Below are 19,014 nucleotides of genomic sequence, written 5' to 3' on the forward strand. Positions count from 1 at the left end.
TCTGCCCACCTCCTGGTTGGATGGGAGATTCGGCCACTGAGATGCTGAGATGCTGACCCTGCTTCCACTGGGGCTCTCGGAGCAGTTGCTAGAACGTGACCTGCGAGCAGAGTGTTTCTGACAAAGCCCGGGAAACAGCTCGGCTGGCCTCCATGTCAAACCGCGCTGGCCCAGGGGCTGGGCACCCGCCTCCGCATACAGCAGAATCCGCTCTTAGTTAGGCTGGAGAAAATTACCGTTAATATAGAAATACTTTTTCGGGGGTAAAAGCTAACAAATCGATTTCTGAGTCTCATCTCGCTACTCCCCCCTCAGGCAGCATTCCCCGGTCCTACACAATGTCACCACTTTTCCATCCTAAAAAATGTGCTTTTGATTTCCCGACCTATCTGATACTGCTCTTCAGCTAACCTGCGGCTCTGTGCAAAGCGAAATGTAAGGTGTAATGCCTCCTCCCAAATTTGCCTTCATGCATAGAATCATGCAGGAGAAGGAGGAAGAAAAGCAGGAGCGGTTGGGGGCGAGGTGAAAACAGCCCGGTCATTATCAGTTAGACCGTAACTGGATAAGGCAGCCCGCTGTGTGCAGCGATCAGTGGAGCCCACGAAATGCTGCTGGCTTTCCAGATATCCTGTTGTTCAGTTTTGTCTCTAACAAAACAAACAAAAATGCACATAATTGTACCAGGCCCCAAAAACCATTTTATTCTCCCATTATACCAAGGAAATCTTGAATAGTGGCGCCACTGGAGCGAGGCTCTCTCCGTGGGTTCCTAGGAATAATTGTTGATCCACATTCTATTAGAGAAAGGCAGCCATTAGAAAGTTTTCACTCCCTAACAGCAGTTATCCCTTGAACAGGCTAATTGTAAATGGATTCTAAGTCCACGGTCTTGAAGACCTGTTCCAATATCGTGAATCTGGCAGATAACTGTAATTTACCCGGGAATAGAATCTCTTTTATTGCTTTAAGACAATTTTGAAGAGCAATATTTTAAATGGATTCTACATTTTCCTATATTAGAGTATAATGAATGTCTTTTGACCAATTCCTTGACAAATTCAGCACCGCCATTACCAATGTCAACTACAGCCGGCCTGAAGCTCTGTGCGCCCAGGGTCTGGTGAGATGTTTAGGGTCTCCTGCCTTGGATCAGTAGGGTTTACTCTTTTTTTTTAAGATTTTGTTAAAACTTTATTTCTATTACCTTTCTTTTTGGTGACATCTGCTTTGGGCAAGGTGTGATAGGCTGAAGAACAGTGGGGCAGAGAGGCAGTGTGCTTAGGCTTCTACACAGGCCCCAATTCACGCTCCTGATGGGGCTGAGCTCTGCTGACCTCAGGGCTTTGCCCAAGGTCACACAATTAGTACGTGATCCTGGGACTTGAGCCGGCTTGCCTGTAGAGTCCAGGTTCCCTGCACTATTTTTTTTAGGCTTATAAAAGGATCCAGTCGCTAGTGGACTGTGGTCGGAAGGTTGCTCTAGGTCTGGTATCAGCACCTCCCCACCCCTGGTCCACCTTCCTTCCTCACGCCCAGTCTCCCTTGTCCGTGGGGGCTGTGCTGAATGTCGGCCGCACATACAGCAAGATGATGTGGCTCCTTCCATTCACATGTCATTTCCAGATTGCTTTATCCTTTTACTTTAGCACCAAAATTTTCTTCTCCTTATACCACACGGCCCAAGTGGCTTTCCTAGGAGTAAGGCATGAACTTTAGCACCTGGATTCAAGCCCATTTTAGCTGCTAAGAGGCAAGTTTTCTTTCCTTTTTTTGTTTTTAACCCTTACATTTTGATTCTCCATGTATGTTCCAGATGGGGAAGTGGCTAGATAAGCAACCTGCAGATAAGCAAGGCCCACGACTCATCATCACTCACCGATAATGCTGACATGTAACAGTTTCCATAGCTTAACGGAGGCAGTAAAGGCTAATAGAAATGAATAAAGCACTCGTTATAATACGCTCAAACTGTTCTCGGGATTTTTTTTCTCTAGACTTGGTTCCTTTATTTCCAAACTTTCCCAACAGAATCTTTGGTGACATTGTCAGATGTTAATGACCTCAAGCACGAACCACCAGCTGTCGTAGGTGCAGCTTGGCCATGCACAGATGTTCTTCTGGCCTTCTTAATAAATCAGCGTATGGAATAGTATTAGGTAAACCACGGTGGCTCTCAAGAATAGGCAGAAAACCAGCGAGACTAGAGACGGTAATTCTTCATTTCTGTAGACATCATCCCTCACACTGTGTGGAGCTCCCAGTGGCCAGTGACCGACCTCGGAGGCTCCTTTGATCTCCCACCACCGGCAGCTCTGCTCACGGGGGTCTGCAAGCGGTTTTGGTGAAGTGCCTCCAAACTAACTTCTCCGTATCTAAGTAACATGCGTCTACTGAAACTCCTGAAGAGCTTCATGTTGAGAACATTGACAACACAGTTTTGGCCAGAAGTAGGCTAGCCAAATTACCCTTAAATATATAATAATAAAGGAATAAAAAAATCTTTAAAAAGCAGAGCTGTAAACCAATCTAATCTGTCTTCTGAGTCCACTTATGCATGTGAGGTAACCACCAGCTGTAGATTAAACAGTATAAGAGAGATGATATGATGAGCATTTATTTTTCCCACTTTCCTTTTGCAAAGTTAGTCACTGCATAATTTTTTGGTGGACTGCTTTTGGGGGATGCACTTAGATCCTTTTATTGCTATAGATTCAGACTTTGACAAATTTATAGATTTTTTTCTATTTGATCAAAATTAACATGTAACTAGAACAATGAGAAAGATGCAATATAAAAATGGAAATAATAAAATAGCAGGAATCCTGTACATTTCTAAATTAATCTTCCATTCAAATTGTTCTTGAAGAAACACTATCTCTGTACATAGTTTAAATCATGACATGGCAGGTAACTTAGGAAACTGACACAGCCCCAGGGTGATGAGATACCACAAATTCATACATATGCATAGATAGATGCATGTAAATCAAAGATGGAATAGATGGCACAATGGAAATTAAGAGAAACCAGAAAGTGTCCAAATAAGTTGCCCCAAACGTTTTGCTGTAGTAGTTCCATGGTGTTTTGCCATATAGAAACCTTAAAAAATTATCAAATCATGACATAGTTTTAAACATCGCCTTACTGCAGCACTGTCCAACATGGCAGCTCCTCTGGGTTGAATTGTGTCCTCCCACCCAAAAGCTATGTTGAAGTCCTAACCCCAGTGCCTGTGCATGTGACCTCATTTGGAGTCAGGGTCTTTGCAGATGTATTAAGATGGGGTCATACTGGGTTAGGGTGGGCCCTAAATCCAATATGACTGAGTCCTAAAAGATGAGAAGACACCGAGAAACAAACACAGAGGGAAGATGACCACGTGAACACGAAAGCAGAACCACCAGAAACTGGGACGCAGCTGCCAGCCAAAAACACCCAGGATTGCTGGAAGGGGCAAGGAAAGATTCTCCCTGGATCCATCAGAGGGAGCATGGTCCTGCCAAACCTTGATTTGGGACTTTAGCTTACAAAACTGCGTGCAAATAAATTCTTGTTGTTTCAAGACATCCAGGTTGTGGTAACCTGTTACAGAAGCCCCAGGAAACTAATACGACACGGCATTTGGGGCCACATGTGGCTGTTGGGCATTTGAAATGTGGCTAGTGAGGCTGAGGGACTAAATTTTAATTTTAATTAATTAAATAGACACATGTGGCTACAGGCTGTTATTGGACAGAACAGCTTTATCAGTTTGTATGACTTCTACAACAGTCTATTTTTTTTTAAAGATTTTTTTGATGTGGACCATTTTTTAAGTCTTTATTGAATCTGTTACAATACTGCTTCTGTTTTATGTTTTGTTTTTTTGGCCCTGAGGCATGTGGGATCTTAGCTCCCCGACCAGGGATCGAACCCGTACCCCATGCATTGGAAGGCGAAGTCTTAACCACCGGACCACCAGGGGAGTCCCTACAACAGTCTTACATATCCAAACCCTTTATCAAATTGACCCTTTGAATGAAAACTGAGAATAAATCATACTATCACCAGCATGCTTTAATTAAGTACACTCTCTCTCACTGTGTGTTATTACGGAAAAACCCGAACTTTTTGGCCGACCCAATATACATACATAAATATACATACACACACACACACACACACGCGCGCACGCGCGCACACACACAATCTTTGCTTTAATGGTCAATAAAATAACATCAGTAACGGTTAGCTTCCAACTTACAATCTGGCCATCTCTCAATATTTTAAACTGAGCTGGAAAAATGCATACAACTGTCCACATACAACTGAGCCAAGAGCCTTAAGCACTGAATCCACAAGCCTAAAATGCTGTTTTTCTTGTTTCATGATCAAAAAGCTCCATTAGTTGAGAGATGCTATTCAGACTCACTGAATACCGAATTAACAGAGTGATGAATTGGACTTCATGAAGTATTCATGAGTTCTCATTTAATGCTAATTAAAAAAAAAAAAAAAAGGCCTATGTTAAATGATTTTAAGATCCTGGCAGAGACTGACAAAAGCATGAAGAATTAAGGTTCAGGGGGAAGTGTGATCCAAAATCACAGAGCTGAGTCATGCAAGTTGGGAGCACAACATTTATACCGTTCTGGTATAAATCGCTCTAGCTGGCAACGTATAAATGATAAATAAACGTTTTAAAACCACTTTCTGCATACTGACTTCGATAAAATTGTAACGATGAAAGAAATGAAGATATTTGTGGTCGTTGCTAACAGTCTGCTTTATACCTGCCAGGCAAGTGAGAGATATCTTTCTCTGCCTCCAAGGTGGCTGAAACATTTACTTTTGAGTGTCATATTAACAGGTAATTAACTATTAAAAATCACAAGTGCCACATAACATTAAGATGTGCTATGCTAGGGTTTTTTTGTTTTGTTTTGTTTTAAAAAAAAAACAGCACTTCTATTTGGAATTGCTTCTTCATATTGCAGGTGAAGAGATGTGACGAGGAAACCAGGCTATACAAATCTGCAAGCTACTCTGGAGTCTAAAAGAATAAAAGTTTGGCATGCAAAACATATTCAGCAACTTTAATTTTTGGTCTAACCGCAACAGTTAATTGGAAAATATTTTCTGGATAGGACTGGATTGAAGACACCAACTTGACACTAACTGGATATGAAAAATGCAGTTTTACTTAGAATTAAATCTTCAACAGCCAACATGCTTTTAAACGTAAAAAACTGAGCTAAATTAAAAACAGTGGTATGGTTATCCACCCTTTCCAGGTACGCATTTTAAAGACCTCTGTTCTACAAAGAATCAAGGAATCAGAACCTTAACTGGTTTTAAATAACTTTAAGCTTTTAACTAAGACATTTTCTAACTGGAAATTTTAGAGGCGTGCAAACTAAAAACAATAGTGTAGGTCTCCCGGAAAATATTTACTTGAGGGACAATGAGAGGAGGGGTACTAAGTTTTAAAAGCCACACATTTTCTGAAACTTCAAGTAAGGAGAAAATTCCTATTGTCCAGTGAAAGGCAAAGGGAATCAGGCAATGAGGAATAAGAACAGTGTGGCCAAGTGTTACAAAGAACCGAGAAAAACAATTAATGCCGATCAATTACAACTCCTGTCATCCGTAAGATGGGACTAAAGTCTTAAACCTCCTGTCTCAAAAGAGTATAGACACAGTGGAATATTATACAGCCACTTAAATGATTATTCTTCCAATCTATTTTCATTTTCACAGTAAATTAAGATGTTCAAAAGAATAGACGAAAAAATTATGAAACAATATACATGGCGTGACTTCACATTTATTTCAAAATAAAACATATACATAAATGTAAGTAGAAAAAAGTCTGAAAGGACACACACCAAAATGTGAATGACAGTAGTAATAGTGACAGGATTGTAAGTGACTTTTATTTTCTCTGGTATACTTTTCTATACTGTCTAAATGTCTTCTGGCGAACACTATCTATTTCAAATAAGAAAAATAATAAAGCTATTTCCATTCTGGAAAAAATATCAGTGGGATTTATAAGTAATATTCAGATCACTTGGGAAACAGGATTCATTTTATCATAAACCCACCAGGGTCCCCTGAACTGTAAAAAGACAAAACACTTTAAAATGTATTCTAGAAATATGCTGTGGGCTCTTGCGAAGGATGAAAGCACGCTTTGCTTTGTGAGGTATTTATGAAAATTTCTCTGAAAACTAAACTTTTTAAGAGAAATTCATACTTGAGTTTGCTACTTAAATATTATTTCGAGTCCCTCTGGGTAAAAGAATGTCTATTCCCTGATTTATCTTGTGAAAAATTAGGGAATAGACATTCTTTTACCCAAAGGTAATACTTTACTTTTATTTATTCCTGAGAAAGAAATCCATCATGCTTTGATTTAGGTAACTAAGTGATCTGGGATTCCAATTACTGCAAATTAAACACTGTCATTCACGTAGCCAGTGGCGACCTCGGCTTCCTGCATACTCACTGCAGGTGAAATGTGCCAAGAATTCGAAAGATGGACACGTCGGCCTTTAAGTAATGACCACCAACAGCCGCTGCAGACAGGGAGTTTTATTTTTTCCATTCAAGCTTTATCAAATGGACTGTTCAAAAAGCACATACAAGAGCAAAAACTATCACATGCAAAAACCAAACGTGTTTTGTCTTACAGTCACTGGTTTTCTTCTGGAAAATAATCCACATTTGAGTAACCAGAGCCTAATTCAAACACTTCCCAATTGTTCCCACTTCACTTCCTTCTCTAAAGTGAGCAACAGTAGATACGTTTTAAGTAGCTGATCATCATCTTTCTCACCTTTATTCTACTGAAATAATATAAAGCTTTACCAAGTGAAACCATATACTGTCCGGAAATCTGAAAAGATTCATTTACATAATAAATTCCAAAACATAAGAAATCATATACAACTGATATTTTGAAAAATGGATAAAAATTAGAATAAGCTAATATCTGAAAGCAAACGTAAACAGTAATAACTTCTTATCTAAATAATTTTAATCAAATGAATAATATATTCATCTGGTAATAGCCTCTATCTTTCAGAATATAAAGAAAGTGCTCAGATTACATTTAAAAAAAAATAAGATAACAAAAATCTCACAGAACTGAAATAATTTAAATAAAGATGACAGCATGGGGAATCTTTATTACATTTTTGCTCCTAAGACAGGGAGGCAGGTATAAATTTACCTTAATTAATCAGAAAGGGACTGCAGCACTAAGATTGTAAATGCAAAGCTTCCAGCCTTGAAAAGATATAAACTATCTTTGAAAGGTTCTCATGCATCCTTCTTTAGATGAAAGCCGTTAATGTAAAATCAGATTTCTCAGCTAGACTGCTTGTCACCTGACCGAGCCAAGTCACTTTCCTTGACTGTCCTTTTCTAGCCCACTATCAACATTCACTCAGCAGGGCTCAAAAGAACAAATAACCGTCTTTTGAAGACACCTTGTTCATGAGGATCAACACACTGTCTACTCTCAGAAAAACAACACACGAAAATAGCAACTGAGTAGAAGAATCTCCGTCCCCACCTCTCTCTGGAGCTTCAACGGAGCCAACCTAGAAAGCCACGCACAGGGAGAGCACCACAGTTCCAAATAGGGGGCTTAATCCTTTTCCTCTGAAGGAATCCTAAACTGAACTCTGCAGGAAAACACCAGAGTTGTGGTAAGAAGTAAGAGCCAAGCTTTCTCTTCATCTGATACTTGAGTTGTGATCTTAATGAATTCCACTCTACACACTAAGATGAAAGTTGGTGTAACGCACCTGATGACATCAACCTGGACATTCCAATGCCAAGGGTACCAGGTATGGACCCACCCTACTTACTTTAATAATACTGAGATTACTCACAACGCTTCTGAAGTCCTGTTTTGAAATTTCTTTCAACTCAATAGGACTTCAGGTCATTCTTATTTATGCTTTGCTTAATGTTTAGCTGCTTAAAGTATCATTTTCGTAAATCATTAAAAAATTAAGCTATCTTCACTTTAGAGGGAAATATTTTCTTATATGTTCTACAGATTCTGAAGGCAGTTCTGAATAAGAGTCTATCAAATGCTCTTGGGAGACTATTTTAAAGGACAAAATTCCAGAGAATGCAAAATCCATGCCATCACTACTCTATCCCCAGCTAGCTAAGTACCTGCTCATGGTAGGTGCTACACACATACACACACTCTCTCCCTCTGAATGAATAAATACAATTTATTTGGATGTTGAACTTCTAGACATCTGATTTTCAAAACCATTGTTTTATGACCCTTCCTTTTATTCCAGCTAGGTGAAATTATTTTCTAATGTTTTATACCTAAACTCAGTGAATTTAAAAGTTTAAAAATCGGTAGTGGGATTCAAGCCACTAAGTTCTATAACACGGTTTTTTAAAAGATAAATCAACAGAAAATGAAAATATGGGCAAAATGAGAATTGAAAAGGACTCAGCGGCCAAGCAGGTGGCAACAGGTGGTGGTCAGCTGAGAAAGAGCACAGGAGAGTAAGCCTCCTCTGTCCCCCCCCACCTCCGGCACAGCGCGACTCGCCTGCCCCCCTCCCACCTCCTGGCACAGTGCCTGCTACCTTGAAGGTGGGGGACAAGGGACATCTGCTGAATGAGTGAAGGACCAACTAAGAGAAGGGAGAGGGAAAGAAGGACCCGCCTCTGCTGCAGACTAGGAAGTGTAGTGTCTCCTCTCTGGCCCCCAAATCAAAGGACAAGAACCGGGTGCTTTCGCCTCCTGCCCCGGAACAGAGGTCAAGATGATTCCTACTTCACTTACATGCAACGCGTGGCACAGCTATAAAAGTAGTCAGATAGAAACTAATTTTTAATCAATAACCAAAAACAAGTGTCCTGAGTTCTAAGGAAATAAAAATTAGTCTATATTTACCTTTGATGGGGCTGAGGTCAAGGCAGGAGCCAACAACTTTCTAAAAAAAACTGCACTTCTTAGATCTGAGAAATAACGCAAAGTATCCCAGTTTCGACAGTATAATATATAGCTACGGTAATCACATATTTTATTGTCCAAACTGGGATCTTTTGGAGAGTAAAAGGGAGCACGAATAAGAATTATTCTAGGAAAAATAACTGTGCCAAGACAGCAGACACGAATAGGACTGTCCTGGGTAAAGAGACATCCGATGTTAACACAACAAACATCCTTTTTCGGAAGTTTGTACTATTTCCTTTTTTTCAAGTTTTCTATTAAACTACATAATATAACACTCGGCAGTCATGTAACACTGAACACTGAGTAACAGCTCAGCTTTGTTGCCTTGAGAAGACATTTTCTAAGCGATGACACAGAATTCCCACTTCTTCCCCACACCTAAGGTCTCTCAGCATAAACTAATGTTTTAAATGGCTCTGAGGAAACAGTTTGTTTTAATATTAACAAGAGAAGTTTACCGTCTCTTGTTCATAAAACAGACTTCCGAAATGATGAACCCCAATTATGAGTCTCGGTCATAACACATTTAAAAAATCTTTATATTAACCATGAGATTCTCACAAATACACTGCCACAAAATATTTTAGAAAAGCTATATAGCCATCAAAATTAAAAAGTCTAATCTGCGGACGGTTACAGAGCTCCCCCCGGGTGACGAACTTGCACCGCGGCACACGTCAGCAGCACAACGCTGGCAGGAGTGCCCGGGCAGAGAGGCGACTGAGCTGACTCAGTTTCTGAAGAGCAGCATCCGCTCGGAGCACGTCTGCCCCACCAGCCTCGCGTACTGCAGCACGGCGGCCTCCTCGCTCGGGTCTCTCTGCTGCTTCTTATACACACCGTAAGGCATTATGGTCTTCTTGTAAAACACCTGCAGGCGGTCAGGTTCCTTACTGCGATCTTCATCCACTGCATTAACAAAAAAATATGGATTAAAAACAGCACCTATCAAACCACTTTTCATTTCCTAATTTAAGAATGCTTAACTGAAGTATAAAAATTATGTACTATGTATTAAGATGCCTTCTCTGAGCAGTATGTTCAAATGAGGCTGTGCAGTATTAAGACTAACTTGAGTATGTTAATAAATAACAAATGCCTTGCTGAAAGACAGTAAATTCCCTCCACAAAGAGAGCTGAAACATCAGTGAGAGAGACAAGGAATTGCATGCAATTTTTCAAATGGCCTTCAACGTCCTTATTATTTTCTCTTACACGACGAAGTTTACAGCTCTCCAGCATCCTTCCTGAGTCTGATTTAAATTTATTTTGCCTCTCCCAGAGCCAACATTCACTGTGTGAAGTTTCCGTCCCTGCAGTGAGGCTTTCTGTTGACTCAGCAGTCTGGGCTGACTTGAACTGGCCAGGTTGGGGCGATGGGCACTCGTGCTGCGCAGGCAGGAGGGCAGATGCTTGCAGCTTTCTCGGAGACGGCCACTATCGGCTCTCCTTTCTTCCACATAGAAGAACTCCTGGTTTTTAGCAGGGCATACTGTTTCCCAGCCTGCCTTGCAGCCGGGTGTGGTCCTGTGACCAAGTTCTGGCCAACAGGATACAAGTAAAGGGTTTTGTAGGACAGCTGGCCCAGGGTCTTTGCCTCCTTCCTTTTTCAGCCCTTCCTTCATTCTGCCGCTTAGAGCATAAATATCACAGTAGGAGCTCTAACCTCTGTCTTGCAGCTTTCTCTCGGTTCAGCAAAAACAAAAGCTAGAAGGAACCTGGGTACCTGAGAACTTCGTGGAACAAAACGGCCATTCCAGCCCTGGACTGCCTCTGTCTAGAATTCTACATAAAACAGAAAAAAACTACCTTAAGACAAATTATTTTAGGTTTCTATTGTTGGCAGTTGCTCTAATCCTAACGAATACAGAAAACAATGTTAACAGATCTACTAAAATGTTTTTTTTTTTAAATCATTGACTCAGCAAGACCAGTTCTCAGAATCAGCGCACAGCTGACTAAATATGAGAATCATCCGAAGAGTTTTTTTAAAAATACCAAGGCCTGGATCCTATTCCCAGAGATCCTGATTTAAAACTTGTCTCAGTGGAACCTGAGCATCAGTATTTTCTTAAGCCTAAGAGGTGGATTGAGAACCACTGTCCTAGAAAAACAAACACACCAGTGTTTATATATGTGTGTAAGGATATTTACAGCAATACTCTCTGTAATACTAAAAAAACTGGAAGCAACATAAATGTCCATGAATGGAGAACTGGTTAATAAACATGTTAAGGTATATCCATACAGTAAAATGTTATACAGCTATTAAAAAGACAAAGGAAAATAGATTGTTAAGTGAAAAAAAAAATAGGTTCAGTGTTAAAAGCCTAGTATATGCATAGAAAAGGATCTGGACAAACGCACATTAACCTGTTGACAGTACTTATCTCTAACTGTTCCCTTTGCCTAGAACTAGCCAGCTTCTATTGGTTGCCCTCCCTGGACCCTGAGCCCCTTTTCTCTTCAGCCCAGGGGTGGCAGTGCTTTCCTGCTGTTGCTACTCTCTGGGTCACATCTCTGTGCTCCTGGCTCTCAGCAATACCACTGCCTGTTATCACCAATTCCGTGAATTAAATGTTCTCTGTTGTAAATATTTCAAGTGGCTTTGGTGTACCTGGTTGGACTTCAAAATATGTGTTGTTTCTTACAAATTACTTTATCCAACTGAAGCAGAAAATGCACATACTTTAAAACAACTAAATATTTGACATTTACTAGGTTACCACATCCCTTACCAGGGTAAATGACAAGCAAAGGAAAAGGCAGGGACCTGGTTCCTGCTGTCGGTTTCAGACAGTTTAAAGCACATGGATTGCAACACAGAAATCTCCATCACCTGCTTATAAATGCTACTAGGAGGAAAAGGTTAGATTCAATTATGCTTAGAAACTCATACAAATAGAAAACTAGTAAAGATCAGTAAGAAGAACAAAGGAGAGAAGCAAGGACAGTGGCAAAATTGCACAAAACCGGCTAAATCTAAAACCCTGACTTTTTAAAATGGCATTTTAAAGCATGTCTATATTTAACTACACAGAATGTTGTTTCACAGTTTAAACCTTTATCCTAAAATAGTTTAGGACAGACATCCTTTTAAATTCAAATGAATGGAACACTCTAACAAATAAAAACTTAAGATTTGATATGCCATTATCTTATTTTATCTAGAATGAAATGCCACCCTCTAATTTTTATTCTTTTCTAGTATGACATATAAAAATAAAAACAGAAGATTAGGAAAAACCCACCATTATGTATAATTTACCTCAACTATTTTAGAGTGCACTCCTCTTAGAGAGTAGGAAATTTTGTATTGTTTCATTTGTCAAAAAATATACTTCATTTCTATTTATTAAGATTACAGGAAAAGCTTTAAGATTCAACCACTGAAACACACACTGGCTTGTGACGCTGCTGAGTCTACTGTTTAACTTATGTATCTAATTTTCATAAAACTTCTAAATTAATTTATAGCATTTTTAGAGAACCTTATAGCAAAGAAAGCAATCAAGTTCAATAGTTCTTTTTACTCCAAATACTTTTGAGGCCTTTGTTCTGGATTGAAGTAGTCAAATGCTTAATATACTCAAAAAGTAGGTATCAACCAGCTGTTGATTTTTTAACATCACATGTAATTACCACAAAAAGTGGTAATAATGAATTGTAAAATCCTCTCCTCATTCCCTTCAATGTTAATACATCCAAGTCATGGGAGACGCAAATATATTTGGTCTCAGTGCTCAAATACTTCGGAAGTTCATGGCACTGTAGTTACTGTTACTGCTGTTGTTTGTTTAAGATTCCAAATGCTGTGTTCCTGACATTCTATCACCATTTCACCAAAATACTGAGACTTAATTAAAACTTTTAATAAATTTATTAAAATACAAATTAGTTTTCTTAATTGCCCCCATTTCTTAAATTTTACCATTATCACACTTTGACTGTAAAAAAAAAAAGGCACTGAAACATCATAGAGATAAAAAGTAGCAATCAAGCATATCTTTCCCTACCTAAAAACACTGAAATTGCAGCTCAAATTTGGAATGTAAACTTAGAATTCTGCCTACCCAAAGGTGCCAAAGTATCAATCTAAAACCACCAGTACTTTTGAAAAAGGAAACAGATCAACAAGACAGAGTGTAAGAGAAACAAAGAAAAGATACACTGTAAAATGTTTAAAACTTGATATTTCAATAACTTGAACTAACCTTAACATTTTCTAGGAAATAGTCATCAATGAAATTACTGAATACTCAATAAAATGCACATTCATTTCTTATTTTATATCTTTTTAAACCATAAAAGTAATGCTTTTTTAAGAACTCAAATAATACAGAAATAGTGATGTCGGCCCGCACACACAATCCTCTCTCCGACCCCTCTCCCCCTTGCCTCCCCAAATGTCCATCCACGTTCTCAGAGTTTAACAATTCCATAAGATGCAGCTAAAGATTTAAATATAGCGTCTTTTGGATTACATTCTAGCCACATCTTACATTCCGGCCAGAAAATCAAGTCAATTACCCTTTCGATGGGTATTGCGTCAACTTCAGAAACCACTGACTATCGTTATACAGACTACAACTGTGTTTTCTGGGGTTAGCGGTCTGCAGTTCTATAACCATCAATTTCATCTGCAATGAAGGCAGATTCTAATTCTTAGTAGAATCTATATAATTAGTATTAAAATTTAAATTTAAAACCTAAACAAGAAAAGTTCTACCAGACACTTAAAACACTGAAAATTAGTTGATTTATTTACTAAAGTTTAAAAAAAAAGCAAATATCCTCACAAAACCCTCCTGTAATCATGTGTGTTGCTTGCCTGATACATGTTATCAGCATTTGTAGACAAAAAGCTACACAGCTAAACCCATACAGCACAACAGGCCTCTTCTTGAGGGGATCTTGAAGATACTAGAAAAATAAAGCCATTTTGAGATTAAAGGCCATTTGTCATCTCATCTGAGGGAAAATGCCAGCTCATTTTGAGATGTCTTAAAAATGTCTGCCAACAAGAACTTCTTCCATCTTTCCTTTCTCTAACATATCACAATTTAATTTCATAAAATAAAAACCAAAGGCAATCCTGCAAACCCTTTTCTGAGATGAGCATTTGATCTCTAGTGATACAAATATGCTGTCAACTCTGTGATGTTTTAATCTTCAAGGAAAACTCTGGTGGGCAGCAACTGCTTGATTTCCCCCAGCTCTTTATTCACAGGAGGTGAACTGTACATCACGGGTGCTTTCAAAGGAAAAAACCTAGGGATCAAAGCTTTACCTCTCCTTCTTACGGGGATTTAACTCATTCGTTATTCTTAAAGAGACTCTGTAACTTCTAGGCTTTCCAGAAACTGATGAAACAGTCTGTTTTCTTAACTTCATTATTTATTGTTACAGCATTGCAAGAACATGAAAACATAAACATAAAAACAAGTTACATACTTGTTACACATACAGTTTCTCATAAAGGTAGCTGTATAAATGGTAGACTCGGTAACATTAACGAAGCTAAGTATCATTGGGCAAAATGGGGATATAATGGAATTTGAAAATTTGAACAAATAAATACATGATGGAACCCAACTATGAAACCGAACTCAACTCTGGCAAGTTCAAAGCCAAACATGATTTAGAACACTGTAAAGTGACAAGAGGTATTAACAAATGTTTTAATTGCCATGGGGGAGTGTATGGGGAAGGTGGAGAGAATTTGAGAGGAAGCTTTTTAGTATGGGAAAGCAAAGGGCAAGGCAAGGGAATACACAGCAGTTATGACAGAAATTAACTGAGCTCAATCAGTGAGGTCTTCAAGCCCATTTGGTGGGAGACTCAAAAATCGATTTGGAAATCCCTCAGGGAGAATTACACATTTTCATATTCTGTAAGGAATACTGTTGGCTAGTCATTTCACTCAGAATATGTTTTTGGTAAAAATGAAAACTAAGAAAACAAATCTAAACTTAGCTTATTTCTGAAAGAATATGCAACAACAGCTTTACAGCAACAATTCTCACACCATACAATTCACCCATTTAGAGTGTACAAACCTATGGTTTTCAGTGTAGTCACAGAGGTGTGTGACCATCACAACAATCCATTTTAGAGCATTTTCAGCAACCCAGAAAGAAACCCCATACCTATCAGCGGTCACGCCCCACTGCTCCGAACTCCTTAGCCCTAAGCAATACCAACCTCTCTACAGAACCAGACAATATGTGATCTTTTGTGACTGATTTATTTAGCACAGTGTTTTCGAGGCTCATCCACACTATAGCAGGCGTCAGCACTTCAGCCCTTTTTACTGCCAAATCATATACTGTTGTAGGGATACACAGCAGTTCCCCCCGTCTTATCCGCAGTTTTGCTTTCCTCGCTTTCAATTACCTGTGGTCAACCACAGTCCGAAAATATTAAATGGAAAATTCCAGAAATAATTCATCAGTTTTAAAGGGTGCACTCCTTTGAGTAGTGTGATGAAATCTCGCACCACCCCATCCCATCCCTCGGATCATCCCCTTTGTCCAGTGCATCCCACCTGTTAGCCATTTGGTAGCCATCTTGGTTATCAAGTCAACTGTCATAGTATCACAGTGCTTGTGTTCAAGCAACCCTTACTTTACTCAATAATGGCTCCAAGTGCAAGGGTAGTAATGTTGGCAATTCGGATATTCTCTTACTGTGCCTAATTCGTAAATTAAACTTTATCATAGGTATGTATATAGGAAAAAACATAGTATATAGGGTTCAGTATATCCATGGTTTCGGGCATCCACTGGAAGTCTTAGAACATATCCCCTGAGGCTTAAGGGGGAACTAGTGTATCAATTTTTATTTATCCATTCAGCAGTTGATGGACATATGGGTTATTTACTTTTAAACTACTATAAATAATGCTGTTACAGACATTTGTGTACAAGTTTCTGTGTGTTTTCATTTCTCTTGGATATATACCTAGAAGTGAAATTGCTGGGTCCTATGATAACTCTGTGTTGAACCTACTAAGAACTGCCAGACGTTTTCCAAAGTGGCTGAACCATTTTACATTCCTACCAGCAGTGTATGAAAGTTCCAATTTCTTCACATCCTCATCAACACCTGTTTTTATCTGCTTTTCCTATTGCAGCCATCCTAGTGGGTATGACGTGGCATCTTACTGTGATTTTGATTTGCGCTGGGTCAAAGCTAATGATGGTAAGTTTCTTTTCATGTTCTTATTGGTCATTCATATATCCTCTTTCTATTCAAATCATTTGTCCATTTTTAAACTGAGCTTTTTATTGAGCTATAAGAGTTGTTTATATATTCTGGGCATTAGATCCTTATCAGATATATGATTTGCAAATACACCCTCCCATTCTATGACCTGCCTTTTTACTTTGTTGATGATGTCTTTGGAAGTATACAAGTTTTTAACTTTGATGAAGTCGAATTTATTATTTGTTTCTTTTGTTGCTTGTGCTTTTGGTGTCATATTTAAGAACCATCACCAAGTCCACGGTCATGAAGATTTACTCCTATTTTTGTTCCCTAAGGGTTTTATGGTTTTAGCACTTACATTTGGATCCAATCCATTTTGAGTTAATTTTTGTATATCATGTGAAATACGGAATCAATTTCATTCTTTTGCACGTGGATATCCAGCTGACCAAGGACCATTTGTTGAAAAGATTATTCTTTCGTCCACTCAACTGTCTTCGGTATCATTTTTGAAAATCAATTGACCATAATATGAGTTTCTTACTGGACTCCCAATTCTAGTCCACTAATACATATGTCTAACTATATGCCAGAATCACATAGTCTTTAACTCTATTCTTCTTTTTAAGGATTGTTTTGGCTATTCTGAGTTCCTTTAATTTTTTTTTTTTTTTTTGCGGTATGCGGGCCTCTCACTGTTGTGGCCTCTCCTGTTGCGGAGCACAGGCTCCGGACGCGCAGGCTCAGCGGCCATGGCTCACGGGCCCAGCCGCTCCGCGGCACGTGGGATCTTCCCGGACCGGTGCACGAACCCGCGTCCCCTGAATCGACAGGCGGACTCTCAACCACTGTGCCACCAGGGAAGCCCACAATTCTATTCTTTTTGATGTTATTATAAATAAAATTGTTTACTTAATTTCATTTTTAGATGGTTTATTGCAAGTATACAGAAATAAAACAGCCTTGTGTGTTGATCTTTTATCCAGTAACCTTGCTGAATTCACTTATTAGCTCTGATAGTTTTTAGTACAGTCTTTAGGATTCTCTATATACAAGATCATGTCATCTGCAAATAAAGATGGTTTTATGTCTTCCTTTCCAATCTGGATGCCTTTTATTTCATTTTCTTGCCTTACTGTCCTGGTGGAAATATCTTTTTAAAGGGAAAAAACTACATAATGTTGTCAAACTCGTGATATGATGGTAATTTAAAAAACCTCTTGACTCCCAGAAATCATAATATAAAACTAATCCATCAAGATGATTCTTACCAGAAAGAACTCCAGATTAGTTCTGACGTTATGGCATCAAAGCCCTGTAAAAAGGTCACCAGAGGATAACAGGATAATGCCAGACTCACAGTCTACAGCGTACAAAAACCACACCAACTCTACCTCCTGCCTCAGCTCACCTCTGTGAGGACTCTACTTAGATGCTGGTTACTGGTTACCTAAGTAAAATGCTAATAGCAAACCCCTCCTGATGATGAATAAGGGTTGTATTCTTTCAAATTTCTACTCTATGTGTTTTGATCCTTAAATACACTCTTAAATACTTCCTTTTTCACCACCAATGTTTACCCTAATAAAGGCTACACTTAAAAACTTGTAACAATATAATAAATGTAAATTGAAACACGTAAAACTTACCATTACAGAGTTTCTCAAAGACAAAGGAAGCTGGTTCGTGCAGCTGCTGGTGTGTAGGGGCTGGGGCCAAAGAGGCAGTCTTCGAGTCCAGAGCCGCCTAAGCCCTTCCTGGCTTGTGTGGTCAAGAGATTATTTACATACAAAGGAACTGATCGTATAAATAAATATACTGAGAAAAATGGGAGCTGGATTTCTCTGTCAGAGAAGGGCTAGAAAGGGAGAAGACTAGAATAAGTTCTGCTGTGTTGGATCAGAATTGGAGGTACAGGTGAAAACTCATGGTGTTTATACACTGTATCGACATACAAATACACAAGTAGATATAAGTGCGTGAGTGTATTTCCTAGATCTGTCTGTTGAGAGGGCTTGGAAGCAATGAAACCCCAGTAGCAATGAGCATACTTATTACCCAGATCTTGTTTGCTAAATATTACTCTCCACAAAAAGGAACTAGAGCTCCTTGGAGAAGTGCCTGAATGCAGAGCTGGGTCAGGGAAAGTACAAGATGAGCCTGGAATACTTTGTGCCAGGGAGTAAATGCGCAAAAAATGTTGGAGATGCATCAAAAGAATACAGGAGTCACCTTGAAAAGGACCCTGCTGGCCAAGTCTGAGACAATTTGAGCATTCAAAACAAATAATGAGAGTAATCGATTATATAATACATTGACCAAAATGTTAGGATTTCATGAGTCCACACTGACATAAACAAGCAAACGGAGAAGGGATGGCTCTTTCTTGTAGTAGAATACCAACTAAGAAAAGTAGAAGGAATGATTGAATGAGAAAAATCATTTGCCAGCTATCTCAGTAATAAATGATCCAAATAAGAATCATCAATGAAAGTAAAAATTAATTGATAAAGGTATTTACATTGTCCCAAAGTATCTCCCTACAAAATATTTACTTACTAACATATACAAAATACTTATTAACTTTACAGCAGTGACACCTGCATATCTCACTTTACGAAGTGAGTCCCCAGCAGTCAGATGAATCGACAGCGTGTGCCCCTCCTCAGATGTCGCAGTAAGAACTCAGCATCACTTCCAGGGTATTCTTGCCAAAACTACATAACCTGAATCTAGTTATGAAGCAACGTTTGATGAACACAAATTAAGGGATTTTCAACAAAGTAACTCGACTGTATTCTTCAAAAATGTCAAGGTAA

The 19,014-nt window shown here is 38.9% G+C and overlaps 1 protein-coding gene across 4 annotated transcripts in view; it reads right to left on the minus strand.

Moving 5' to 3' along the window:
• Positions 1-5,789: 5,789 nt before the first annotated feature.
• Positions 5,790-19,014, minus strand: part of ATE1 (arginyltransferase 1) — a 157,889-nt gene continuing 144,664 nt past the window's right edge. For all 4 annotated transcript variants that reach the window (XM_024755921.1, XM_024755918.1, XM_024755920.1 and 1 more), the window contains one exon: positions 5,790-9,895. In XM_024755921.1, coding sequence (XP_024611689.1) covers positions 9,717-9,895 — 179 coding nt within the window. In that variant the 3' untranslated portion in view covers positions 5,790-9,716. The remainder of the gene's footprint in view (positions 9,896-19,014) is intronic.

Source organism: Neophocaena asiaeorientalis, unplaced genomic scaffold (assembly GCF_003031525.2).
Source record: "Neophocaena asiaeorientalis asiaeorientalis breed wild unplaced genomic scaffold, Neophocaena_asiaeorientalis_V1.1 scaffold85, whole genome shotgun sequence".
NCBI classification, from domain to species: domain Eukaryota; kingdom Metazoa; phylum Chordata; class Mammalia; order Artiodactyla; family Phocoenidae; genus Neophocaena; species Neophocaena asiaeorientalis.